Here is a 27,499-nt window from a genome sequence, read left to right as displayed (position 1 = left end):
GACATTTTCAAAGTTAAACCATCTCAAGTGTAAGTTTAAAGTTAATGCTGGATCACATTTCAGACTGGAGCTTATCAAAGTTTTGGTGCAACAGAATTCAATTTAATCTAGGTTAAGAATAAAAACTAAACTTGAGTTTAAAGAGAGGTTAAAATGTAATATTTATTCATGTTAAGCTCGTTTGGTGCAAGATAATTTGAAGTTAAACCACTGATCCATGATCTAATTTAAAAATAAAACCAGCATTAGTTAGACTCCACCTCATACTGTAGCTTTTAGAAGAAAGTCGGTGTCTCGCAGATGTCAATTAATTTTCAAACAACAGTAATGACGCCTAATTTAAGCAGAATTTATTTATTTGTCTTTATTCATGTTTGTCCAAACGACAGAAGTCTGACTCTGCGCTCCTTGTGCGTCTTTACGCGCGGACAAACGACAAACACCTGCGGCTGCAGACTGGTCGAGCTCTGCCGCAGCTTCCTCTGGACTTCATCGTGACCTCAGCACGGCGTCCTCTCGGTGAAGCTCTGTTGTCGACTTTATTTCGTGAAATCAGCTGTTTGTGCGCGTAAAACATCTGACAGCCGCGCCCGCGCCCGCGCGTCCTCCTCCTCCCCGGCATCTGTCAGCTCAGATAACAAACACACACACTGCACGTCTCCTCGTGTTGCGACATAAATCCTATAGATGAGGTGGGTGTAAACTCTCCCAAAGTGAGTCTCACACACTCTTCATCTTCATTAAGGAAGTTGACTCGTGTCAGTGTGAGCGGCGCGGCGGGACGCAAAGGTGAGACACTTTACTTCGCAGACTTTTACAGAGAATCAATCAGCTGTTTGATCAGGTTCTTAAAGAGATTCCAACATTTTTCCAAAGCTCATAAAACCAACAGAATGTGGGTGGTTTTTTGTCCTGTCTGAGCAGATTTAAAGTTTACATCCTCTCTGACTCCTCAAGTGTGACACAGCAGCTCCTTCGTTTTTAAAGGACCTCAGAGGGGCCCCTGAACCCCACATTTAAAACCTTGAGCTTTATTTCCACCTGTGTCTTTAACAGTAAATGTTAGCTCTTTTGTCAGTTTATGAACCAACTGGTCTGGTGTGTTTTCTGACACCTTCAGGAACCCTAAAGTGGGTCAGACTTGTGCTGCTGCGTCTGTTCATGCACTAGTGAAGTTAAACTCAGTCTCAAGTTACAGATCAGATTTTAGATAAACTTTACATGTGATAAACTTGTTAGTTTGCGGTATTTTAAAGCTGTGACATGTCAGCAGACTGTCTGTTAGATCTGGAAACAGAGAAATAAGAGCAGCTGAAATGACTCAAAAGTAAAACATGTTGTACTATTTCTGTCTCTACTCAGGTGTGACTCTGACGGGGCGTGACTCAAATACAACCTGCACAAAACTGCATCCAAGTGTGAGAAAAGTGAGTGTTACAGGTTTTTTTTCATTCACGTTAACAGGGTCGGTGACATTCTCTGTGTGACGAGTGCAGTTTTTAGCCCTTTTCTCTGAGACTCATCATCTCATTGGTTCGATTTAACTTGTAACAGGTGACGTTAAAGAGCCACAGGGCCTGTAATATGATCTTAAAGGGCAACTCCACCCAAAAACACAACAAAAACTTAATCTGGAGTGTTGACATCAAGCTGGAGCTTCCCCTGAGGTCACAAATGTCACAACCTTTGTGGTGCAGATCAGCAACACCACGCACCGTAAAAACGCTCCATCACAAGTCAAATATCCTGCTAAACTGAGTAGACTAGACTAAACTGATAAAACTGACTAAAATGATGCCCTCAGAGCTGAAAGTTCTGGTTCAAAAACATTTATATGATCAATATTGTCAACAAAACACCAGTTATCAGGTTATACGAGTTCCTCTGTGTTGATTGGGTCACAGTCAGCTGGTCAGTGGCCGAAGCAGCAGTCCTCAGTGATCATGTGCTCGTAAAATGTGACTCCTGACCTCAGTATTAAGGAATTAAAGAAAGGTCGAGGTTCTCTGACGGAGCGGTTCCCAAGATAGAGAGTTTCAGTTGCCTCTTCTTCACGCCTCATCGTGATGTGCTTGATGAGAGGATGAACCCACAGGTGGAAGTGAAATAAGAGCTTGTTCCTCTTTTGTCTGTCACTGGACCTTCCTGTCGGTGGACTTTAAATCAGTCGATCAATACTGGAAAACCACACCATCGGGGGCAAAAAAAAAAAAAGGATTCTGGGTGAAATCTGAACGGTGCATTCAAAGCGTGCGCTCTCAAACATCTGGTGGTTTCTGGGGTTCAGTGTTCATCCCCAGAATCCTATTTTTGCCCCGTGACTTTCAGTTTCAGTTTGAATCATTCCTTGTGTTGTCTTACTGTCAAACTGCCAAAATCCAGAGTTAAAATCCTTATCTGAGTCATCTGGTGTTATTACCATCAATGCGCTCACAGTAGCAGGTGATATGGGGACTTTTTTGCTCCAAAATTGGCTCTCAGGCAACACTGACGCTGCACGACCCAAAGATATATTTAAGTATACCAGCAATTAACAGGAATGTCAAAGGGATAGTTCCCCCCAAAATGAAAGTTCGGTCATTATCTCCTCACCCTCATGCAGACTGAGTGTTGGGTTTATTTTGTTAGTCGGCAAAACACCGCTGGAGTTTCACAGGAAAACCACAGAGTCTCCCAATCAATGGAAGTGAATGGTGACCAGTTTTCAAATGTAGAAAAAGAACTGGAAAAAAAACATAAAACACCTCCATACTGCTCATCTGGTGTAATCCAAGTCTCCTAAAGCCCCAACATGAAGTTTGCACACCGTCAGACCGCACACACACAGTTCAGACAGTGTGCATGTGAACGTGGCTCCAAGCTAAAGATCTACAGTGAAGATTCAGGATAAAAACATGGTGGAAATAACTTTTTTTTTGGTCAACTTGGCATGTTGGGGCTTCGGGAGACTTGGATTACAGCAGACGAGCAACATGGAGGCATGTGTGGCTAATAGATAAAAAGATAATTAAATGTTAGTTATGCTATCAAAGGTAAATGAAAAAGAAAAGAGTCCAGACCTGCAGGTTCAGGCCTAATTGTCAACACCTGAAAACTAAACAAATCTTTATTGGCTTCAAGCTCCAAAACAAACATTGATTCAAGGTGAGTCTAAACACAGCTGGTGAAGCACAACCAATATTTGATTATCATTTTAGACCACAATTACTGAGTGAAAGTATCTATAAACAGAGTCTGTACTTCTTCAGGAACTTAACATCTGTACTACTGTGAACACCTCGTCATTATAGTGTTTCATAGGTTTGCATTTAAAGTATTATTACTTCTTGTAGTGTGTGTTGGATATTCAGAGGGACATTTTAAAGAAGAAAGTATATTTTATTATTTTTATATTTGTGGCCTGTGTGTCTCTCTGTTAGGCTACATGGTCCTGAAAGACCCAGATGCTATTTATTAATTATGTTTCTGTTAATAAAAAGTTTGAAGACTTTAGAGGTTTCTGTTCACTGCAGGTGCATCAAAAAATTGGGAAAGATCTTCAAAGTTTTATCTTGAGCCCAGCTGAGCTTGTTCAGGAAGTTCAAAATTAGTCAGCTAGCTTACACTAGCTTATGTTATGAATTAGTTATCATGTAGTTATTTAAAAAGAATATATTATTACTATCATATTATGCTTATCTTTAATTTAATCCCAGCTCCTTGTTTCTCTGAAGTCAGTTGGCTAACATTTAGCAGCTAACATACAACTCCTATGGGGTTTTAATAGCATGGCAGTGACTGTCAGGTGTTTTATGCTAACCAAATATATTTGTTAAAATGACCGGATTTGCCGTCAGTTAAGCAGAAAGCCAGTTTCTTTCTCTCATGTTAGCTGGCTAACATTTTGCAGCTAACTAATTTCACCTCCCACAAGGTTTTGATAGCATGTGCTTGTTGGCTAGCTGTTCATGCTAACCAAATAGCCTATATTTGTTAAAATGACAACTTTTGCTGGCAGTGAAGCACAGACATGGATAAAGTATATACACAGAAAACTCTAATATAATGATTTAAAGCTCACTGCACAAGCTACAAGCTAAGCAGTATAGCCTACTGTAAATTTAGCCTTTTTTTGTTACAACAGGAGCGGTTTGTGACATTTCAATGAACAGCGTCAAGAGTTATACTTTTGCTACAATTTTATGGTATTAGCCCGAGTAAAAGGCATCGCTGTTGAGTTTTTTTTAAGCCATGCTAGCAGCATTTTGGGGAGGTTTTTCAATCTGTACGCTCCACAGATTGTAAAGCCCCTTGAGGTAAAATTGATTTGTGATATTGGGCCAATACTTTCAATTATGACCAAAAACCTGCAAAACTAATCACATTCCCATCAGCCTCAGATGTGCTTTGTGTTCGGCGCAAATTAGCAAATGTGATTATTTAAATTTGATTTAAATATGTTTTGTAGTTTGGGTGAACTGACCCTTTAACCTTCCCTATCCAGATGAGCAGCACAGCAGCAAATGGCGAGGACCGCACACAGTTTTCCAAGAGGCCCAGAAGGAGCAGATACAACTCGGTTGAACACCTGGACGGCGTCCCTCCGGACATGCTCAGTAAGGTACGTGTCACCTGTGGAGGAAATAATTAGAGATGTTTTTTTTCCGTTTTTTCAAAATGCTGAACATTTAAGATAAAAGTTTTATAAACATCAGCTGCAACTTTATGATGGCCACCAAAATTATCCTTGTGATGTTGCAGACAACATGTTCTCATTCCCAACTCGTCAAATACAGCAGCTTGGTCAGTGGCTCTGTGCTTTAAAGGAATAGTTCACCCAAAAATTTTAATTTAGCCATTGTCTACTAATCAATTTTAATTTTACCCTGACCTCCAGCTACTTTTACTAATACCATGGAGATTATTGCCTAAAAACAGTGCAACAACTCAGCAACTTTGATATGTTGCAACATTTATGAGCTTCCTTCACTTTATTCATTTTAGAGACATCCATAACTTTCCGTCTCTGTGACATAAACCAGTTTGCAGGGAGGGTTCCAGATTAGGAAATCAGAGAGTTTATATCAGTCTGATTCATATGACGGGACCATTCAGCGACAGATAAAAAGAAATGACCTAAATTATGACTTAGTTTCCTAACAACAGAAGACTTCCCATTTTGAAAAACCTCTGATGCATGGGTCACACCCAGCGCTCCTCTTTATTCCTAGAAAGTCTCCTGCAGATTTTTCTGAGTCAGCTGTGATGATGATTGTACTGAGTCACTGATATTATTATTGTGTTTATTTTAAAGGGGTGGATTAATAAGACACTCATGATGACACACATTCCTGATCACAGAAAAGTTCCTCCTCTTACGCGCTCTGTTGCACCGTTGCACTGTTGCATTTTTCCATTTGCCAAATATTTTATTGTTGTTATTGTGATTTGAGTCAGATCAATATATTGATTGGCCAATATTAGCCTGTCGCAGCTCTATTGACCTGTATCGGTATCGATGTACATGTTGTCAGATATGTACCAAAGTGAAAACTTTTTTTTTTTGGTACCTGCTTTAATTTACAGGTCCCCTGATTTCTTGGCAAATAGGTGGTAATTACCAAACAACATGTTTGAAATGTCTTTGAATTTACCTGCAAATTAGCCTCAAATCTCGTGGTAAGAAATAATTAGCAAGTGTTGTTTTAATACAAGTAGGTGAAAATGACCATTTCACATACTTGAATTTTCTTTGGAACTACCTGCAAATTTACCCAAAATTCCATGGGAAATATGTGATAATTAGCAAGTATCATAGTTAATTAAAGAAAAAAAAATTTACTTGGTTATTACCATCAACTACGTGAAACAGAACTTGCAAATGTTTACATACTTTATCATGAAATTTTGGGTAATTTGTTGGTGATTTTTAAGAAATTTCAAACATGTTACTTGGTACTTTAAAAAAAACGTCACATTAATAGCAGATATATATATATATATATATACACACATATAAGAAGAGGCATTTTCTTCTTTTTTTATTTCTTAGTCCTGTAATTTTATCCCTTTAACTTTATTGTTCAAAATAACATCAGGTCACTGAACATTAAAATGTCTAAAAATAAGAGATCTGTGTTACATTTTCAGTTGAGTTGTGTGCTTGCATTGTATTGTTAAAGTCGGGTGTGGCTCAGGAGAGCAGGTCGTCGATCCACCGCTCCTTCAGTCTGCATGTCAGAGTCCCTGAGCAAAACCTGCAAACCTAAACTGCCCCAGATTGTTGTGCTGTCAGAGTGAATGTGTGTGTTTATAAATGGCTCAATGTTACATGTAGTTGAGTGATTTACAGACTAGTAAAACGCTGTATTAATGCAGTACGTTCATGTTATCACTGGATGTTTCTAACAATGTTCAAACCCAGAGAAATCCACGATTTATTCAAGCTAACGGTGCGTTTTTTTTACTTGCCACTAGTCTGTAAAACTCCCAGGAAAACACTGAATGTGTCAGTGAGGAAGGAAGTCGGTAGCCCCACATTTACCAGGTCAAATAATTAAATGATACACACATTAATCATCTGCAAAACCGTGTTTCTTTTGGTAGCATATTTTAAGTATATTTTTATGCTATACTTTTGTATTTTTACTGAGATAAAATCTTCAATGCATAACTTTTTTTCTGCACTGTAATAATGCTACTTTTCAATGACAGCGACTGGTTTATTGCAACTCTATATTTGCATATGAGCGTGATTTACAGTATATTGAAAGCTTGTGAAAGTCAATATAAAGTATTTTAATAGTCCAGATCATGAGAGTCATAATGGAGGAATGAAGTCAGCCACGCCTCCACCGAGGTAAAGTCAGGACCGAGCATGTGGAGACAGGAGAGAGAAAGAAAGGGAGGAAATCACATGAGGCTACGAGAGAAGGAGGTGAAGAAAGAGTTTGACTCTGCAGAGAGCAGGAGTGAGACGAGACCTGAACAAACACGCCTCTGGAAAATTACTGTAACTCATGAGAGAGAAGAAGAAAAAAAAGGAGTTGTCTGTGTTTGTACCCACACTTCATGACACACACCTCATCCTGATCCTGGTGCTAGAATCAGGAAATTATCACAGACATTAAGGCATGTATTCAGATGCAGTAGGTGAATAATACAGAAAATGATAGATGCAAAAAGAAAAATAATGAATAAAGGAAAATGAAATAAAAATTAGGAGAGTGCAGATTCTCACCAGGCAACAGAATCAGATGGTGAAGCACCTACTGCAATGCCACCACCAGAGGTCGGAGTAAGTGACACGTTTGCAAGTCTCAAGTCCTAAAGGGATAGTTCACCCTGTGAAAGGAGTTTCACAGGAAAACAGTGATGCAGAATCTCCCAAACAATGGAAGCGACTTGTGACCAGTTTTCAAACCGAAAAAAATGCCACAAAAAAACCCCTCCATACTGCTCGTCTGCTCTAATCCAAGTCTCCTAAAGCCCCAGCATGCTGTTTGCACACCGTCAGACCGCACACACACACAGTTCAGACAGTGTGCATGTGAACGTGGCTCCAAGCTAAAGATCTACAGTGAAGATTCAGGATAAAAACATGGTGGAAATAACTTTTTTTTTAGTCACCTTGGCATGTCGGGGCTTTAGGAGACTTGGATTACAGCAGACGAGCAGCATGGAGACATTTTATGAGTTGGTTTTTTTCCAGAAACTATTTTCTTTCTGCTAAAATAGCAAAATATACTATATATGTGCTGTGTGCAAAAACAAAGCTTGACATGTGCAGCGACAGTAACTAAGATTTGCTGAAATCTTCTATCTGTGACGAGCCAATAACTGATCTGATCATCAGATGCAATTATGCATTTCAGCCGGATTTACTGCAAACATTTATTACACACAGTTCCTCTGTGATTTTACTCTCATATGAATCACAGCAGCAGCAGGACTGTTGAAACTTGTCTGAGGTATTTCAGACTCTTCGGACTGTAAAGAATACATGCGATAAACGGTGAGATAAAACAAACAGCCCGCCATCATACCACCAAAAACTGGTTCTGTCAGCAATCCAGTCTGTGCCTCCATGTTGAAACCTGGATGAAGAAACCTCGGGTGTCCCTGAACGCCCCCAGCGCTCACAGACAAACACACAAACACATCGTGCCCAGGCACATTTCACAAAATCACCCACCAACACAAGTTGTAAGGGTGTGTTTGCTGCGTGTGTGTCTGAAACAGCTTATACTGGATTTAGGAGGGTTTAGTTTGGTTCATTTGACCTCATGAGGACACATTTCAATAGAGTGCAGATCAGATGGTGAAGCACCTGCTGCAATGTCACCACAATTGCCAGATGCTCCCAGCAGGGATCTGCAAAGAGGTGACAATGTTATCATGAGTCTTAGTGGGCGGTTAAGAAGAGTGAACAGTCAGCTGTCAGTGGTCGTATAAAACAGAGCAGTCAAAAAATAGAATTACTGTCTCCACCAACCAGTCAACTTACATGATGAATGTGAACACAAAAATTAGGCTGATAGGTCCAGATTTTATTTATTCGTGATTAGCTGCAGATTCGATGCGGCCATATTGGTCACGCACGCACACACTAAGGCGATTGCATGATTTAAAAACAAACAAACAAACAAACACTAAAGGTGAACAACAAATAAAGACAGTTGAGTGAAAAAAACGTCTGAAACAGGAACAGAAACACAAAGTTTTCTGATTTTAATGAGAGCAGTTTTGGCATTAGTTAGCTGTTGAATTCATTTAGCTGTTCTGAAGTAAATAAAGTTCTCTAATGTCTTCTGAAAGACTCTGTGTGAGGTGTTTACCCAGAATCCCTCTCTCTGTGGCTTTACACGAAGTTAAAGCCACATCTTTGCTAAAGCGTTTCTCTCAACTTTGACTTTATTTTCCATAAAGGAAGCTCAGTTTGTTGGGAGTGCCAGTGTAGACAATACAACAGGAGCTGTCCATAGAAACAGAACAGGAAGCTGCACATCACTGCAGCCTGGTGAGTCTTTATGACCCAGATGTTCAACACAACAACAGCAGCTGTAACAAAGGATTGATGAAAAGCTTATTTGAACTTATGTTAATAATCCGCCTGTGTGAGTCAGCTCATATTTCTGGTTAGTAATGAGTGTGTGGTTGTTAGAAAAACTTAAAAAAATTAAAAAATAAAACTTCTGTGCTGCAGTTTTGACCACAGACAGTGTTTCTGTAGGTGTGATCACACCCATCTGTCACACTGTAGAGAACTACTGACCCTGTTACTGTAGGAGTATGGATGCAGTTTGGTGCGTCGCCGCGGCCGTTTGCAGCTTTTAAAAAAAACTTTGCAGTGTTTTTTTTGTTTTTTTTCCAGCTCTGAAGGAAGCGGAAAGCAGGAAGAGAAATGTGAATTGTTGCTGCCATCTCAGGAGGAACATAACACGCTGTAGCTGCCAGGCCTCTTCCTGCAGAAAATCACTCTGAAACGTTTAATTTAACAGAAACAGGAGCGTAACCAGACACATGCATGTGTTTTTTTTTATTTAGATCAAACATGTTATTAAATCAGTGGCTGGCAGTTAATATTTAGTCTAATTTCCAGACTGACATGAAGTCGAGCAGACGATGTTAGAGAAGAATTAAGTGGTTGAATGACTGTTAATGTACAGTGGGAGGATTTGTCTTGTTGCGTTACTGTAAAACACCATTTTATTCACTTAAAATGCAAATTCTTCTTTAGCACTGGCCTGTGGGGAGAAAACACTCCATAAACAACCATGCAATCAAAACATAAGACACATAAAATCTGAAAAGAGATAAACTGAAGTGAGCGAATGAATCTTCTGACACGCAAGTCGTCCAAACATCACAACACTACATACGGGCAGCGCACATAAATAAATAAGATAATGTAATAGACAGATAGATAATGTAAATAATTTTTAACCAGTCTTCTAATGTTGGAGCGTCTGGTTGTAACCAGTTCGTCACAGCTTTTTTATCCGTCTGATAAGTCATATTTTCATCAGATATTTGTCTGCTTCAGTCTGAAGATTCTCATTTTGTATTTTAATAAGTTCCTATAACCTGCAGTTTTTTTTTTGCACACCTGAGAGCAAAGATGGATGATTTAATATTTCATAGCTCTGACTAAACAAATCTGACTGACATATCACCACAAACTCCTCAAATATTCATGTATTTTTTCTGCATATAAGACTTCACAAAAAAACTTAAGCTTTTATTAAACATTTTGACCAAGAATTCAAATTAATTTTGACATAATCTGTCAATTCAGACATTATTATAACTGATAAATAAAGGTTATCATTATAGAACAATAAATATTCATTATGTCTGTCTATCTCTTAACAGAAGTACTCAGATCTTTTAATTCAGTAAAAGTTGTAATACCACAGTGCAGATTGCTCCCATGTTAAAAAAAAAAAACTGAAGTCCCCTTTAAACGCTTTTATGGTAAATAAAACATAATAAATGTCCTCTAGTTTGCCTTTTCAGTGATAAACATGATCATGACTTTCACATACAGCTGGTGTCCTTTTTATTTTTATTTTTATTTTTATTTTTATTTTTATTTTTATTTTTATTTTTATTTTTATTTTTCAAGTCCTCAAAACCTCCCACCACTGATTCACATTTTCTTTCACAATCACTGACTCAAACCTGTCGACCAATCACTGCAGACATTAAGTTCATTCATGAAGCGTGATGTCATGTACTGCCGCAGGGTTCGGCCCCGCCCCCTTTCTTTATCTCGGGAGAGACTCTTGAAGATGTTCGGAGGAAACTCCTCACGGCGACTTTGTTCTGAACACAGACACAGATTCCTAAAATACCAGGAGCTGCATCAGAACAGGTGGGACGACAATCTGACCCTGAACTATTTGTTCAGGTTTATTTTCACAGACCTGAAGCTCCACATAGCTTCATAATTAAAATAATTATTAATTATAATTAATGATTAATTATTATTGATAATATATTATTTCAGTGCGTGAACCTTCAGTATGTTGAAGTTTGTTTCCTCATTGAATCATATTTCCTCCAACAATAGAAGAAGAAGCTGCAGGTTTCTGATTCCACCTCAAACACTCCCTGCATTCCAAATACTTTTTCTTTTTGCTCGTACTGCAGCTGCCCCTGCAGGGTTTGTGCTGCTGCATGCAGTTTGCATACAAATGGGACATAATACTTCATCATAATATTGTGCTTTGAACTCTGACCCTCTGGCTCAAACATCCATCACAATATTTAATTCATGACAGTAGATTTCCATATGCTTTTCTCTCTCGTTGCTGCTGTGTTTTCATAGTTATAACCTTTAGTCAGTTGTCTTTGTGTTTATTTTGTTCACTCCAACAGTTCTGTCACTGTGGCTTCTGTCATCTGTCACAGAAGCTCAGATGTGATGTATCTTCTGGCACACAGAGCATTGTGGGTCAGAAGAGCCAGGAAGGCATGCAGGCCTGCAAACTGCACAATGCAAGTGGAAGCAGAACACCCTGGTACTTTTGACATACTGCATTTGACACAACATTGGAAAAGAAATTCTAAATGGCATATTATGGGTATTGGAACGTACACAGTGTTTTAAATCAGCCTGTGCAGCAGTGGCTGTCTGCTGTTTGTTGGCAGATGCTGCAGATGTTGAGAAAATGCTGCCATCTTGTGGATAAATGATGTGAAATCTGCTCTGTCTCGTGCATGTTTTATTTTTTGTATTACTTTTAAATGTCAGAATGTTTTAATCCCAGTTCAACCATGTAAAGTATTTTATAAATTTGTTTTTCAAAGTGCTCATTATTACCTTATTATTTATCGGTGCGCGCTGCGTAGAATGCACAGCTTGTTATTTATATTGTTTCAAACATTTTTTATTGTGAAGCCTGATTGTAAAGGTTACAGAATATGGTGTCGCCGTGCTTCATTTCCATACACACAAACAGAAACACACTCCATCTAAAATAAATACATAAATAATAAATACTGGCTCTGCCCAGCTACCAAAATCCCCGTCCCAACCCCCGACTGTGTTTAAATTTGGTTCCATCTGCAAGATGCAAGAGTAAAGGCTGCTAAGTTTGTCCATCAGTTCTGTGACCCATAATTTTAAAGCTGGAACATCTTTCTTTATCCAGAATACAACGTTTCTGTGCCTGTTAAAGTTTCTTTATATCTTTAGAATATCTCCAGAATGATCAAAATTGGGTCTGAGTCTATATCTATCTAGACAATAAAGAGAAGACGTCAACCCAGTAAGCTGTGACGTTCATCACCTTCCTCTTCCTCTTTCACACATATCTTTTGTGCGTGTGTGTCTGCAGGTGCAGGACTACCTGAGGCCTTTCCGTCTGTCTCTGGAGAAGCTGCAGGAGGTTTCTGCTCGGCTGAAGAAGGACATGCTTCGAGGTTTGGGGAAACACAGTCATCACAAGGCGGCCGTCAAGATGCTGCCCACCTTCGTCAGGGCCACACCAGACGGGACGGGTGAGAATATTTATCTATTTATTTTAGTAGGTATTTTAAATTATAATCCTGCTAATGATGCACATTTTTCCTAAATGTATCTGTAGTATCTTATATCTTTTTTGTTTAACTGTAAGAGAATGTAGCTAACTCCCCAAGCCTGCTAAAATACTTATTTTCCTAAACCTTTATTTTGAAAGTCTAACCAGACGTTGCAGTTTACCTGTTTGTTTCTCCCGGCAGAGAAAGGCGACTTCCTGGCGTTGGATCTCGGTGGGACAAACTTCCGGGTGCTTCATGTCCGCTTGATGGAGGAGGACCAGACAGTGCGGAAGATGGACAGTGAGATCTGTGCCATCCCACCGGAGATGATGCTGGGACCTGGAGAACAGGTGACACAGACGCAACGTTAAATAAAATAAAGACGGTTAAGAAAACAGGAATGCAAACAGAACAGAAAAGATGCAATACAGCATTAAAAATAAATTAATAAATAGATTAATGAAAGCAGCTTTTTTCTTCTCCCAGAGACAGATGTTAAACAAATGGCACCATCAGGACATCCGTAATGTCTGTTTAAACCTTTTGAGATGTTGTCCCAGTTAAAAACCTGTCTGTCTCTCTCCGTCTGTCCAGCTGTTCGACCACATTGCGGATTGTCTCGCTAAGTTCCTCGTTGCTCAGGATCTGAACGGACAAACTCTTCCTCTGGGCTTCACCTTCTCTTTCCCCTGTGAACAGAAAGAAATCGACAAGGTCTCACACAAACACACACAAACACACACAAACCTGGTTTTGTCCATTTGTCAATTCCAACTCAAAGAGAAAAGAATATTCAGATGTGACCTTTGTAATCACCAACATTTTGATCAATAAGTTAGTTCTGGAGACTGTCTACAGAAGTCTTGTTGAAAGGGTTTTTAACTTTCAACATCTGTCCGTGTTGCGAGCATCTGGGTGCTAAGAACAAAAACAGATTGTCCAGAATCACAATCATGGCCAGTAAAATTATTGACAAAGAGCAGATGCAAGTAGAACGTGTATATAAATCACAGGTGAAACAAAAAACCCAACAAACTGTTTCTGATCCTGTGAGAGAGAATTCATAAAACTGTCGTCAGGTAGAAGTTCTTTCATTTCTTTCATACCAAACGCAATAAACTCGCTAAACTCATAAACATGATCCAGACTGCAGCCTGTTATTGTCGTCTCGCTCTGCTTCTTCTGTTATTATTGTGTGTATTATAATTTAATGTGATGTATTTTTTAAAAACTAATAGATCTAAATGAGAATTAATTAATATATTTAACCACGTGTCCATTCTGCAGTGAGCTACTTATGATTATTTTGGACTCTAACATGTTTTGCAGCATTTATGAAATTATAGATCGAAATTATTTTTTACCAAAATAAAACATAACTGAACATTTGTTGAGAAAAAAATCCAGTAGCGTGTGTAGGTTTACTGTGAAACAGAGCGGCTGTCCAGGCCTACTTTGAGTCCTCCCCATGTTTGTGCAAAAAATAAATAAATAAAATAAAACATACTCTGATAATGAATAAAACACAAAAACAGTTAAAAAAAAATTCTCAAAGCCACAACGCCATGTGAGTCTGGAGCATATTAGACATTTGTGTGAAATGTTGTCATAATCAGCGTGTGGATTCTTGAGTTATGCTCAGAAATGTGTCTTGTGTGTTCGTAAAATCCTTGAGTTCCAGTGGACGCTTGTACCAAAAAATTGGACATTCCCTCAAGACATTCTCGGTAAACCACGCTTCACAAGAGCGGGATGGATGTGAGGTCATGTGACTTTTGACCTCCAAAATCTGATCAGTTCAGTCCAGGCGGTCGTGTTTGTCAAGTCTGAAGAAATTTCCTTAAGTTATTGTTGAGATATTCATGCCTCTGGCCACAGCTGTCTTTGTCTTGAAGCCATAAAAAAGTTTTTTTAGTTAGTTTAGTTGTTTTATTTTCTGAGATTAGCTGTGGACAAGCTTCAGGTCCACTGGTCACACACAACCAATCACATGATCCCCTCCAGGGTTACGTCTGATGGAGACACTAATAAAGTTTATTCAAATAAGACAAACTAACAAACTACATCCTCAACAAGAAAACTTTATCAGACTCATTTTGATTTATTCAGCCTTTTTTAATGATGCTCTTTATGACATTATAATCTAAAATGTTTTTGTGTGTGATCATGATGACAGTGTTTGATTAGCTTTTTTTTTTTTTTTTTTTTTTAACATTTTTATCTCACTTATTCAATGTTCTCTCGACACAGAGCATCCTGATCCGCTGGACCAAAGGCTTCAAATGCTCCGGAGTGGAGGGAAAAGACGTGGTGAAGTTACTGAAAGAGGCCATTCACAGGAGAGGGGTCAGTCTGACACAGTGACGCTCAATTTATGGTGATTTTTAAAAGGATGTTAAACAAGTCAGCGCCTAACAATAAGCATGAATATAGGCTGGAATAAGCTGTTTGCAGAGATGACTTCAATGGTTGTTTTTCTGGTGAGGGCGGCCTGAGAATTTCACTATATTCTGACGTTTTATAGACAAAATGCTCCATTGATTAATTAAGAAAGGAATCGGTAGATTAGTCCATTGATTGGTCCTCAACCTGAGGGCTGTGAGATCATTTCTGGGGGCTGTGAGATCATTTCTGGGGGTTGCCAGATGGTCGTGGAGACTAAGATAAGATGTTGTGGCGAGCAGCAGGGGAGGGAGAGTGAGCAGCTCTGAGTGACGCCAGCCTCATAAAGACATTCAACATCAGGGACAAGCACAGAAATATGCAAAATACAGGCCTAAAGAAAAGTAGCAGCGACCTCAGCGATAGTTAAAACTCTGCACCGGCACAAAAATGAGTATAACCAACATAAACCACCATGGTCTCAACAGACACGAGCAGCAATATAACGCAACATAACAGCAAATGTAAGAAACTACTCAGTCCAGCAAACATAATGAGGGCCTTATTTTAGACCGTAGGATAGTTTTTACATCACATGCTGTGAGTTTGGTGGATTCCTGAACAATCTCAGGCAGATACTGAAGGGGTCACGGACGCCAACTGGGTTTTTCTTGGGGGTCCTGACTAGAAAAGGTTGAGAACGGTGGACTCGTGGCTCAGTTGTGAGTCCAGGTGCTGAGGCTGAGTCCTCTGCAGGAGCCACAGGTGGGTTTGAATGCATGCCACCGTCCCAACTGTGTCCCTCTGTCCTGTCCTATCAGATAAAGGCATGAAAGCCCCCCAAAAACTGGATTTGTTAATCATGACAGAAATTGTTGTTTGCAGCCCAAGTGATGTTCTTCATGAGTTTGGTTGAAAACACAAAGAACAGATAAAAAATGTTGTGCATTTGTCTCTCAGGATGCACCTTGTGCCCTTTCCAGGCACTAATGCAAGTCAGTCATGTCCTTAAATGTCTCAAAATGTCTCCTATGTCTTTCTGCATTGGAATCTGAGCAGAAATGTTAAAAATATTAAATTCATTAGAACTAGATTTTGACACAAGACCACAGGATTAAGTAATCAGGCTTACATAAGAGAAATTCAAAGTTCCTTATTCTGATTAAGACTGTGCATTATAGGTGCATGTTGCCAAACTCAGTGTTATGCAAGTTCACACTTTAAAAATGTTCACAGTCCTAAAAATAACCAGTTCATGTTCAGTTCCTCCATTTTCTCCTATAATGTGGTCTGCAAGGTAACCACTCTTCAGTGTAAAAGTGTAATTTCATCATAGAGGCTGTAATGTAGTGCTTATTCATACCATTATATTCACTTCAGCAGATATGAGATGCGACTTGAAAATTGCCAGTAATATGCAGGACATAAAGATTTCCTGCTTGAATGTAAAATGCAATACTGGGCAAATAAATTTGGCAACTCACTTGCACAACCAGGGAAGCATTAGTAAGTAATTTTTCATGCAAAGTGGCAGAAAATAGCCTCTCAAATATGTAGATTTTCCACTTCTCTTCATTTTTTAAATCATATTAAACTGAATATCTCTGAGTTTTGAACTGACAAAATGAGATTTGAAGACTTCACTTGAATTTAAAGACTTCACCTTGGACTTTGAGAAACCCGGATAGACATTTTTTTTTCACTTTTCTTACATTTTATAGACGTTGCAACCCTAGATTGAACATGACAATAAATTTCAGTCTTTGTTGTTATTTTTAGATTTAGATTTTTATTTGTAGATTTCGACATTAACGTCGGACCCTGATGTTAATTAATGCGTGATGACCTGCTGTCGTTTTGTTGAATAAGACAGATATTCAAATGTGTTGGATGAACACAACCGGCTTGCTGTGTTCTGTGCGGGAGCTAACAGCGCTAACATTCAGACACGTTCAGTTCATGTTCTCTAAAAACACGAGCACGTCCTCTCAGGCTTTGAGGACAGATGAACATGCATACAAACAAACAGTGTATTTAAATAGTTAAAAACAGTTCATGCTGCTTAAACTGTGATAATAATCCAAGGAGTTTTACTTTTGATACTTTAAATATAATAAATCAGATTTTATTTGTCCACTTTTTCCAGCAGAAAGACGTTGCACTGACGCTGACAGTAAATATATCAAAGTGTTGACATGTGGTTCTTTAATCTTTTTATTCAGATTTTTTTGACGAGACATTTCTGGACGTTCTGGTCTGTTCGTGTTTCCGTCTCATGTTCCTTTGCTCTCTGTCAGAACTGCAGCTCAGACTCTCATTAAAAGCAATGTGACACTGTGTGTGTAGGCAGGTTATTTGGTATACAGATTATAAATAGGAAGGACATAAACACACCTGTCTGTCGCCTTGTCTCTCTGCTGCAGGACTATGATATAGCCTCAGTTGCCATGGTGAACGACACGGTGGGCACGATGATGAGCTGCGGCTACAAGGACCAGAGCTGTGAGATCGCCATGATCATCGGTAAACTTATATTTTCACAATTCGACAACTTCAGGATGTCCTCACACAAACCTGACATGAGTACTCAGGTCTTTCACTTAAAGTTATTACAAGGAACTTTGATATTTTGTTGGTTTTGGAGGCCCGTGTGTTTCCACAGCAATAACCACAAAATTTAACATCAAAAATACGATTATGATCATTGTGAGCATGTTAGCATGCTGTAGATGTTGTACTGGAGCTGATTTGTCTCCTCCAGAATTTCTTCTTTTTTTTTTTTCAGAAAAATGAAAGAAATTCTGAATGAGAGATTTTATTGAGTTGGAACAGAACCAATCACAATGTTTGTTATAATTTAATGGCAGCAACATGTTGATTTTTTAAATTACATTATTTCAAAGTAAAAAAAAAACAGCTCCAACACTCAGATGATTCAGATGATCAGCTCGTCATCAAGCCTCTGCAGAAGCCTGATAACAACCTGATCATTTGAATCAGGTGTGTTGGAGCAGGGAACATCTAAAGCATGTAGGACCAGGGTTGGGAAACACTGCATTAAACCAATCAGACCAATTTAAGAAGCAGATGCACCAGGAGGACGAGCTGTGGCAGCTTGACGGTGGATTTACCAAGAGGTAACAGAGAAAAGAATTTCAAGAGAGGAGACAGATCTCCTGGTTTGAGAAGTGAAAGCATGAGAGCGCGTGATACATGGAGACAGCAGGACGTCTCTAAAGCAGCTTCATGTGGGAAAAGTTTATTTTGCATTAACGCCTGCAAAAATTAATTAAATGGATGAACCGATAATGTCATGCAGATGTGTAACTGGTTCTGCTTGGCATTAAAGCACCTTCAAATGATGTTATATTTTGCATTTCATTATTATCATCATCATTATGCAGCTCCACTGGCTGAAGCTCCTGAAGGAGGAGCTGATGGGAACGAATCCAGCAAATCCCACAAATCCACCTTCACCACCAGCACAAAGGCTTTGCACCTGGTGTAAGAAAGGGCTCTTTATCTTAAAAGATTACTGTCACAGCTGAAAGTGACAAAAGAAATATGCACATTTGCAGTTTGTACATATCTCTGCAAGAGACTGTTGGTGCGATGTCACAGTAATTTGGTCTGTAGTCGGGCTGCGTGATATGGTGAAAAAGTCATATTGTGATTATTTTGACTGAAATTGTGATTGTGATATGCAATACAATTGATGGAAATGATCACAATTTTATTTATTATTTAGAAATTACCTATTAAAATCATGATGCTGTGATATTTGTTGAGGTCTGTACCAAACAAACAATACTTTCTTTCATCTGGAGAACGACGAACAAAAGTACAGTACTTCATTTTAATGCTGTTTTCTCACGTTTCCTCTTTCAAAAACTTGAGATTCAGTTCTGGTTCTGCGATTTAGATTATAGCAATTTATTGAAATTATTTGTGCATCTCCAGTCTCTAGTTATACTGATCATACATGTACAGAGAAGAACTGGATTAAACTGTAAAGAGACGTGAGAAGTTTTTATTTCCTCCATGAAAAATTAATGGCCGACATGACTTTCATCTGCTGTTCTCTGTGACAGACGAAAACCGCCTTTCAAGCCTGCGGGTTCAGTGTTTGATATTCAAAACTTTAACGTACAGCAGATACACGTTTCTTCAAAATATAATTCCAACCTTGCAGATACGGTAATTGGCATTGTGGGAAATCCATGTTACCCAAGAGGCTTTCCTTCGCTCTTAACAACTAATCATGGAAAACGGCGTCCTCTCAGGTGTTACTGAGCCTCACAGAACATATTAAGTCTTACCTCACAGAGATAATGTGTTTTACCTGGTGAACAGGAGAGGCGGCTCGACAGCCTGATCACATTAGATATAATGAGGGTCGCGCTGTAGCAGAGAAATGTCTCCTTTCTCTGCAGTAATTAGTTTGGTTTGAGCGCTCGCTGGAATATGAATCAAATGGTCTCCCTCTGGAGATGATTACACTGCTCGTCTGTGTGTGTGTGTGTGTGTGTGTGTGTGTGTTGGTGACACACACTGATACAGAGGTGGTGGAGAACGAGCAGGAAGGGTTGATAGTTGTGTATTTTTTCCTGAGTAAAAGTACGAGCAGCAGAATGGTCCCCGTTCCTGTTGGTTTGTGGGTAACACAGCTACCCAAAATATAATGTTGATGGTTTGATATGATTGGATTTTTTTGTAGACTGGGTCCTAAATGAATCCGGGAGCTCCTGTTTGTCATTTTTCCTGGCAGATACGTCCTCAGAGGTTTTCAGAAAAATATTTTAATGTAAGGTTTAGTTGTAATACGAGGAAATTTGCAAACCGGCTGCTGCCATTTGCAGCCCTGCTTGTGGCCCTTTTCCACAGACAGAGATGGACTGGCTTGACTCGGTTTGACTCAGCACTTCAGCCCAACACAGCAGGGATTCGCATTTCTATTAAACCAGGGCTTCCTGCTTGAACGTGTGGAGGCTCGAGTCGAACTGCTGTAAAACGGTGTATAAACCATTCATATACGTCTCTAGGATAAACACAGTTTCTTTAAATTCTTCACAATAAAAGTCCCCAGTTGTTTCGTTACTTAAATACTTTTATTATGAAGCAGCACAAACAGGAAATGTGAATAGAATTGATGGCGAATATAAAACAGTAAAATAATGCAGATACCTGAAAGTACAAACAGCGACACAGGAGAGAAACTACATTTTGAAACATAAATATTCTGTTAGAAGCTACTGAGAGTTGAACATAAATAGACTTGCTTGTCCAAGGGGGAGAAACATCACTGCAGCCCGCTTGGAGGAGGGTCAGCCTCGCTTTGGCCCCGCTCCAGAGTAGGTCCATCTCAGGCACGGCTTGGCGCAGCTCGGTGCACTGAAAGAGATAATGGAAATGCAATTCAGTACAGTTCGGTCTGGCTCAGCACGGCCAAAAGCAACGGTAGAAAAGGCCCTTTGGAGACTAACCAAGCACCACTACGTCATGCACTGCTGCTCTGATTGGTTGCAGGTCTATCCACTCACATCCATGGGCATTTTGGCCAGCTCGTGTTGATAACGTCCCTCGGAAATTGAAAAGGAACCGAGAGGTTCTGACAGACTACATATTTAAAGTTCTTTGCTTTAAAATTCATCTAGAACTCTTCTTCTTGTACATAGTTTGAATTATGTGGGAAAAAGGACATGAGCTCCCCTGAAAGTTTACTTTGAGACAATTAGTGGTCGTAGTAGTGAATGACAAATTAAAAAAAAAAAAAATCTTAAGGGAAAAGAGAGAATTTCATAGTTTCAGCTCCAGACAGATTTGTTGGCCAAAAATGGCTGTTTTGATTGTAAAGACTGCAGACCCCTCTGACATTTCTACATTAGTGCATGTCTGTGGGTCTGTTTGTGCATGTGTGTGTAAAATAAAGACATTGAGTGGAAGAGTGAAAACATTTAATAATTTTTTTTTAATAAAGCCTACTTCTTCTTCGTTTTTTCCACTGTAGGTACGGGAACCAACGCCTGCTACATGGAGGAGATGAAGAACGTGAAGCGTGTGGAGGGCGAGGACGGACGGATGTGCATCAACACAGAGTGGGGCGGCTTCGGAGAAGACGGCTCCCTGAACGACATCCTGACGGAGTTTGACGTGGTGGTGGACAAGACGTCAATCAACCCCGGCATCCACATGTACGTGTGACGATCATTTGGAAAATGTTTTTTTTTATTTTTCAGCTGAAACACAGAAAATTCAAGTCATTCAAATATTCAGATATTTCTTAAACTTTGACCAGTTGGTGCCACTAGAGGAAAAGTCAGGGGATCGTCGAAGCCGTTAGGATTCATCCTCTGGGGATCACAAATGTCTTTACAAAATGTCACGACAATCCATCCAACAGCTGTTCAGATGTTTCAGTGTCCAATCTGGGTTCTCTTGTGACAAGAACAGCTCAGAAAACGATTACGATGATAGATAATATAGAAAAAAACAGCTTTAAAATCTTCTGCTTGTTTTTTCATTCATCTTTCTGCCCTGTTTGCTCCTCACGTAGCTTTGAGAAGATGATCAGCGGCATGTATTTGGGAGAAATCGTTCGGCTGGTGCTGGTGAAGATGACGGAGGACAAGCTGCTGTTTCAGGGACAGGCCTCGGAGGCGCTGCTGACTCCCAACAAATTTGAGACGAAGTTCATCTCTGAGATCGAGGAGTGAGTGTCTGATACGGGCTTCTGAAATGAATCATCCACCTTTTGTCAGGAGGCATCGATAGCGCAGTCTGCAGTGGTAGACGCATCCATTTAACTAATTTCTTTAGAGGAAGTCAGCTGTTACATCTGTTCTAATTACATTTGAAGCACAAATTCCTGAGATATCATAATCAAATAGATATAGATAAGGCTATTATAGACAAGAAAACATTGTTTGGTTCAGACCTCAGTAATTATCACATCATCACAATTTTTTTTTCAGTGAACATGAAAATTATCATGCAAAACTGATCATTTCCACTAATTTTATTGCGTATCACAATCGCAATTTCAGTCAAAATAATCGCACTGTGGCTTTTTTTCACTGAATCATGCAGCCCTGCTTCGTAGCCAAGTTTACATGCAAATGTAGCGTAAAATTTTAACCAGATTTTCAGAAAATTGACAAAAAATGTGAATGTAAGCAGGTTTCCACCCACTACTGCGATGTGATTATTATAAGATAAACAGTAGGTGATGCTTCAGTCACTTGACATTGTACTACAGTAGAAGAAAAGGACACGAGTAGACGAGGTTAAAAGCATAGACATTTATACAGAGATGCCACATCGTCTGTCAGTGTTGTACTCAGAAAGACTGACCTGTGAACAAATGCAAAGAAACAGGGAGCTACAGTTTTTATTTCTCAACTGATTTCAATGATTCACGATATATTCAAAGGTTTATCATCTACATGGTGAAGGAAAAGTTTAGTTTAGTTTTTACTAGTTACTCCAGCAGATCATTTTGTTTAGTTTGACCGTTTTATCGTCTTTATCTTCTGTCTTTGTCTTTTTCTTCAGGGAGGAAAACGGTCTGGAGAACACTGAGAAGATTCTCACTAAGATGGGTCTGAAGTTGGAGCCCGTCGACTCCCGTGTGGTGCGTCTGGTCTGCGACGCCGTCTCCTCGCGCTCCGCCTGTCTCTGCGCCGCTGCCCTGGCGACCCTCGCCAACCGCATCCGTGTCAACCGTGGACTGGACCATCTGAAGACCACTGTGGGGGTGGACGGGACGGTCTACAAAAAACACCCCAAGTAAGAAACTGAATCTGTTTACCAGACCTTTTTACAAAATGCAAGAAAAGTGAATATTTTCTGGTTTCTTTACTTCTCTCTGAAAGTAAACTGAGTATCTTTGAGTGGCAGACAAAATAAGACATTTGAGGACGTCATCTTGGGCTTTGTGAAACATTGATCAACACATTTTTTTTATCATTTGCTGACATTTTATGGACCAAACAACTAATCAATTAATTGAAAAAATAATTGACAAAGAAAATAAGTTAGTTGCAGCTCTGTGTTATTCCAAACATGAGGCACAGTCCTCATCCTCATGACTCGCTCAACTCAGACTGACAAAATAACTAGTATGACTTACCCAGGTTATAAATTGATCAGTACAGTAAATATTATATAAATATTAGGAACAACATAACTGTTATTCTTACCTTAACTTTTTCAAAATTAGCAAAGACTTTCCTCAAAAGTTATTGCGTGAAGGCAGCCATGTTGGATTTTGCACTCACAGGTTGGCTGCTGCCTGCAGTGCAGTGATAATCCACCAGAGGGCAGAGGTCATGTCTCAGGTTGGTCAGGAAAGTGTTGTTATTTACTGAAAAATAACATCAAGTCTAGTTCACAAACTCTGTTGTACCTAAGAGAAGTTCTGAGTGTCAGTGAAGCAGGATTCATCAGTAAAGATTAAAACAAGTTCAGTCATTTTTATGTTGTGTGTTTCTCGTCGATGAGAGGAAACTGCCACCATGCACATGAAGCAGGAGGAAGTCCTGAGTGTGTTTTTTCCTCTTTTTTTTTTGTCCTCACAGTTTTGAGGTGATGTGAAATTGTATTTATGTGTCGGTGTGAACAGGCAGGAGGTGGCGCTGGCTGTTGACACTTTGATAAACTTCCTGCCTTTGTGAGAGGAGCAGCGTGATGAGAACATTCCCATGAATCAAACCATCGCTCTGTTTAAAAGTCTCTTCCCTTCACTGGTTTTGTCTTTTCAGCACATTTCTGCCGCAGATCTTTAACTTCTGCTGTGACTGGGCACATGTTCATACTGTGTAATAATGCATTCATTATTGTTTATTTATATATTTACACATTACTCTGCACTTTACTGGTTAGATGCTAAACTGCTTTTCATTGTCTCAGGCACTGTTTACACCTGGTATTATTATGCGCCTTGGTGAGCCAGTCTAAGTACATCAGTTCACACCTGGCATTAGACAGTGATAGGGTCTCACCTCGCCACTCTGCATGCAAATTAACACGTAGCTGCATCATTTCCATTTGCAAAGACCAAATGTGTCATTGTTTTTAACCGCCATCCCAACAGTCTGTTTGTCCCAGCATGACACAATGTTTTATCCACAAAGAAAGAAATAACTTCAAGTAGAACAGTTGCCGAATTTACAGGAAGGCACAAATAATCAAGAATTTGTCATAGACAGCATTTCACAAAGTTTATAAAGTTTCTTCTACCTTAAAAACTTATAAAATTACACAATTTTCCAAGGAAGTCTGGTGATTTCTCTGCCTTCTTTCATAAATTTAGTGTAAATGGTGAAATCACCACCGGTACAGCAATGCTGCAACAAACTGACACAGTGGTTTTTATAAGGACGGAAACAACTGAATTTAATGCAAGAATGATTTACTGAAGTGCACGTTAAAATGGAAGATAGCTTCTATCCATCAAATCAAAACACTGATGTTGATTTAGCAGTGAAAAAAACCAAAGTAAGGAAGTAAAGATGCACAGCTACACAGTTATTCCAGTTAGAGAACAACAAGTGGAATATGCATGCATATATGCATATGCATATATGCATTTCAAGCAAACAAAACACTAAAACAAACTAAACGCAACAAGAATTATGCATATATACGTGTTCTTAACCTGACCTTTGTTTGTGTTTTATTTTAATCAATATTAAAGCAAAAGAACACAATTTTTGTCGATCAACATTAGAATTAATACAAGTTTCACATCCAGCTTGAACTTCATTATATCTGCTGCTCGCTGCTGTGATTTGTCCTCCGGTGTGAGCCGAGGCTGCGAGTGTGAGCCACCTGCAGCAGGTGAATTCAGTCAGCCGACCGTCTTTACTGCGGTACAGGTGCAATCATCACAGGTCAGCCTGCGACAGAGTGAATCTGATGGGCCAAAAGGCGTTACCGTACTACCTAGAATAGAGGCGCAATCAGACAAGATCAGACTTGGAGTGTGTGTGTACTTTTTTAATCGTAGCGCCTTGTGCTGATTAATAGGCTGTGTTGTGTTTTACCAGCACACACACAGTATGAATAGATGTTATTGCACGTGATCATATCAAAGTGTAAATATAAATATACATTATACTGCACAGGATAATTTCACATTAATGATATGATGGATTACTGTATGTTTATATATAAAATTATAATTTTCTCCCCTGTCTCTCTCTCTCTCTGTCCCCCTCCTCCTCCTCCCCTCTGTAGTTTTAGCGAGGAGCTTCAGGAGACGGTGCGCTTCCTCGCCCCCAAGTGTGACATCACCTTCATCGTCTCGGAGGACGGCAGTGGGAAGGGCGCTGCCATGGTAACGGCCGTGGCGCAGCGGCTGGCTCTCCAGTCCCGACTGTTAGAGGACAGTGAGGGTGAGGACGACGATGAAGAGGAGGCGGACGAGGAGGAAGAGGAAGATAAATAAGAGCACAGAGGATGCAGATGATACACAACAGTTTGAGTCAGAGCAGGCTGCAAGCTTTTCTGTTTTTTAAAGCCTGAAATATTTTCATTTTTATGTCAAGTTTCACTCCTGATAATTTATTATTTATTAACTCTGCAGCTGAGTGACGGGTGGATGAGATGATTTGATTGAAAATATCAATGCTTTTGTAAAACAGTGAAAAATTGTCAAATTATTAGATAAAATCAATTAAATTTGTCTTAAAATGACTTAAATTCTCATTATCACATCAGTTTCATTATCACTGAGGGTGAACAAACTTCAGTGTTTCTGATAAATCCAGATTTTTCAATAATTACTTCATGTTCAATTTTTAAAAATATGATGCATCTGTCAAATTTCTCAACAGTCTGTCACTCGGTCTTCAGTTGAAATGTTGTTGCCTGTTTACTCAAGTTGTGTTTCAGAAGGTGCAGATTTAAAAAGATGTTCACTGAAGAGATGGAATCAAAAGTGTTTACACGCTTACAGAGAGCAGAATATCGTACATTCAGAGTTAAACGTAGCGACAGAGGAGGGCATTAAAAAGCAGAAAACAGAATAAAGTAAAAAGTGGATCTGGGACGTGGATGTTGGGTTTACACTCTTTGATGAATATGCGCCTGTGTTTAAAGAAAACTGATTTTATCCATAAGAGATGATTATTGAGATAATACATTTATTACAGTGATGTTAGTCGTCTGTGCGAGCAGCTTATTACAGCCCATATTAATGCTTATTATTGGGTGGCGACCTCTAGTGGCCGTAGTAGTTAAGGAGGAGGAAAGGATGGAGACTTTCACCCAGGACACCAAAAGTCAATGTTGACTTATTTAAACTTAACGTGTGCGAGTTAACTTAGGTTACATACCTAACCGTCGTCGAACAGGACTGTGGTTTGGTTGCAGTGTGCAGTGAGAAAATGAATGCAGACGGAAAAGAAACTGTGCAGAAAAAAAGCTTTATCACTTTATTTAGCTGTATCGCCCAGGCCTAGATTAACAACTGTCACAGTTTGGTTGGGTTTAGAAAATATTGAACTTTTATGTACTAAAGTTAAAATAAATCAGCATCAACTTTTGGTTTTACGGGAGACACGAGCTGCAGACTCTGGAGTGAAAAGTTCTGTTTGTTTGAACCGCCTGAACCTCCTCCATACGTGGAATTTCTCGCTGTTTACAGCACGACATCGCCTGACACTTTTTCTCTTTGATAAACGGTTAAAGGACACGCCGTCTATGCATAAGACAACAGACTTACTCTGCACCAAAACCAAAACACCAGGGGTCTTTGAGTGGGTTGTAGGGGGGTCACCAGCAAAGGGAGAACGTTTATACATAGAATATTTTATTTTTTATAATTTTTCTGAAGCTGAAACAACAAGGGAAGAAATAGAATTAGTGGTTTTGATGGATGTTTTAATCTATATTGTTCCCAGTGTGATCATTCATTGACTATGAACACTTTGTTATCTAAAACTTAAAAATATTCAGAGGGGATTGCTTCAGACAAAATCCTCTTAAACTGTGGGTAACATGAAAAAGTTTGGGAACCCCCTGCACTAAAAGGATGAAGAAGCAGCTGCAGATCACTTCGAATAATATTTTTAAGTCTGTTTCACTCCGCTGATATTGCAGCTAATAGAACACTGATAAGAAAATTGATTTGCCTGCACCATCACAGAAAATGTTCAATCAATAAAATTTAATTCACTTTGAAAAACTAAAGTGAATTCCTCGTATCAAGTTTGTTGATTGTTAATTTTCTGCCAGCATTCTTCTCTTGATTTATTAGCAGCAACAGTGTTTTTTTAACGTTGTATATATTTTTTGGGGGTTTTTTTAGCTCTTCTTTACAACAACTTGTTCGTCTTGACTGAAGTAGGCACCATGTGATCACCCAACATCTCTTTTTATCTGATTAAGAAAACCTGGCCGGCTCACGCAGAGAAAGCCGGGACGCGTTGAGCTTCCTTCGTCCACATCGTCAGACGCGTTAATAAAACACTGCAGCTTTAATCGGTTCGCTGCTTGTTTCTGCAAAACTTTGACCATTTCGGTTCAGTCTCCCTGTTGAATCACACAGATAAGGAATGAGTCAGTCAGAGGTGGAGACGATGAGTCACGGACGCACTGGAAAAACTTT

At 39.4% G+C, this 27,499-nt stretch overlaps 1 protein-coding gene across 1 annotated transcript; it reads left to right on the top strand.

Moving 5' to 3' along the window:
• The first annotated feature begins 698 nt into the window (after positions 1-698).
• On the top strand, positions 699-25,584 carry LOC146319464 (hexokinase-2-like). The gene is made up of 12 exons (XM_084730062.1): positions 699-789; positions 1,363-1,427; positions 4,484-4,600; positions 12,324-12,486; positions 12,709-12,857; positions 13,102-13,221; positions 14,758-14,853; positions 17,313-17,412; positions 20,897-21,080; positions 21,443-21,598; positions 22,441-22,674; positions 25,126-25,584. The coding sequence occupies exons 3-12, from the start codon at positions 4,484-4,486 to the stop codon at positions 25,334-25,336; spliced, it is 1,530 nt and encodes a 509-aa protein (XP_084586188.1). The 5' UTR covers positions 699-789; positions 1,363-1,427; the 3' UTR covers positions 25,337-25,584.
• The last annotated feature ends 1,915 nt before the right edge of the window (positions 25,585-27,499 follow it).

Source organism: Lutjanus erythropterus, chromosome 11, assembly GCF_056507025.1.
Source record: "Lutjanus erythropterus isolate fLutEry1 chromosome 11, fLutEry1.hap2, whole genome shotgun sequence".
Taxonomy (NCBI): domain Eukaryota; kingdom Metazoa; phylum Chordata; class Actinopteri; order Lutjaniformes; family Lutjanidae; genus Lutjanus; species Lutjanus erythropterus.
This window is presented reverse-complemented; position numbering and strand designations above follow the sequence as displayed.

What these genes read in the sequence shown, in the direction of transcription:
- LOC146319464 (XM_084730062.1), top strand. Translation starts at nt 4,484, where the DNA reads ATGAGCAGCACAGCAGCAAATGGCGAGGACCGCACACAGTTTTCCAAG. An exon ending in CTCCGGACATGCTCAGTAAG is followed by an intron (nt 4,601 to 12,323) that starts GTACGTGTCACC and finishes GTGTGTCTGCAG; the next exon opens with GTGCAGGACTACCTGAGGCC. An exon ending in TGAGATCGCCATGATCATCG is followed by an intron (nt 17,413 to 20,896) that starts GTAAACTTATAT and finishes TTTCCACTGTAG; the next exon opens with GTACGGGAACCAACGCCTGC.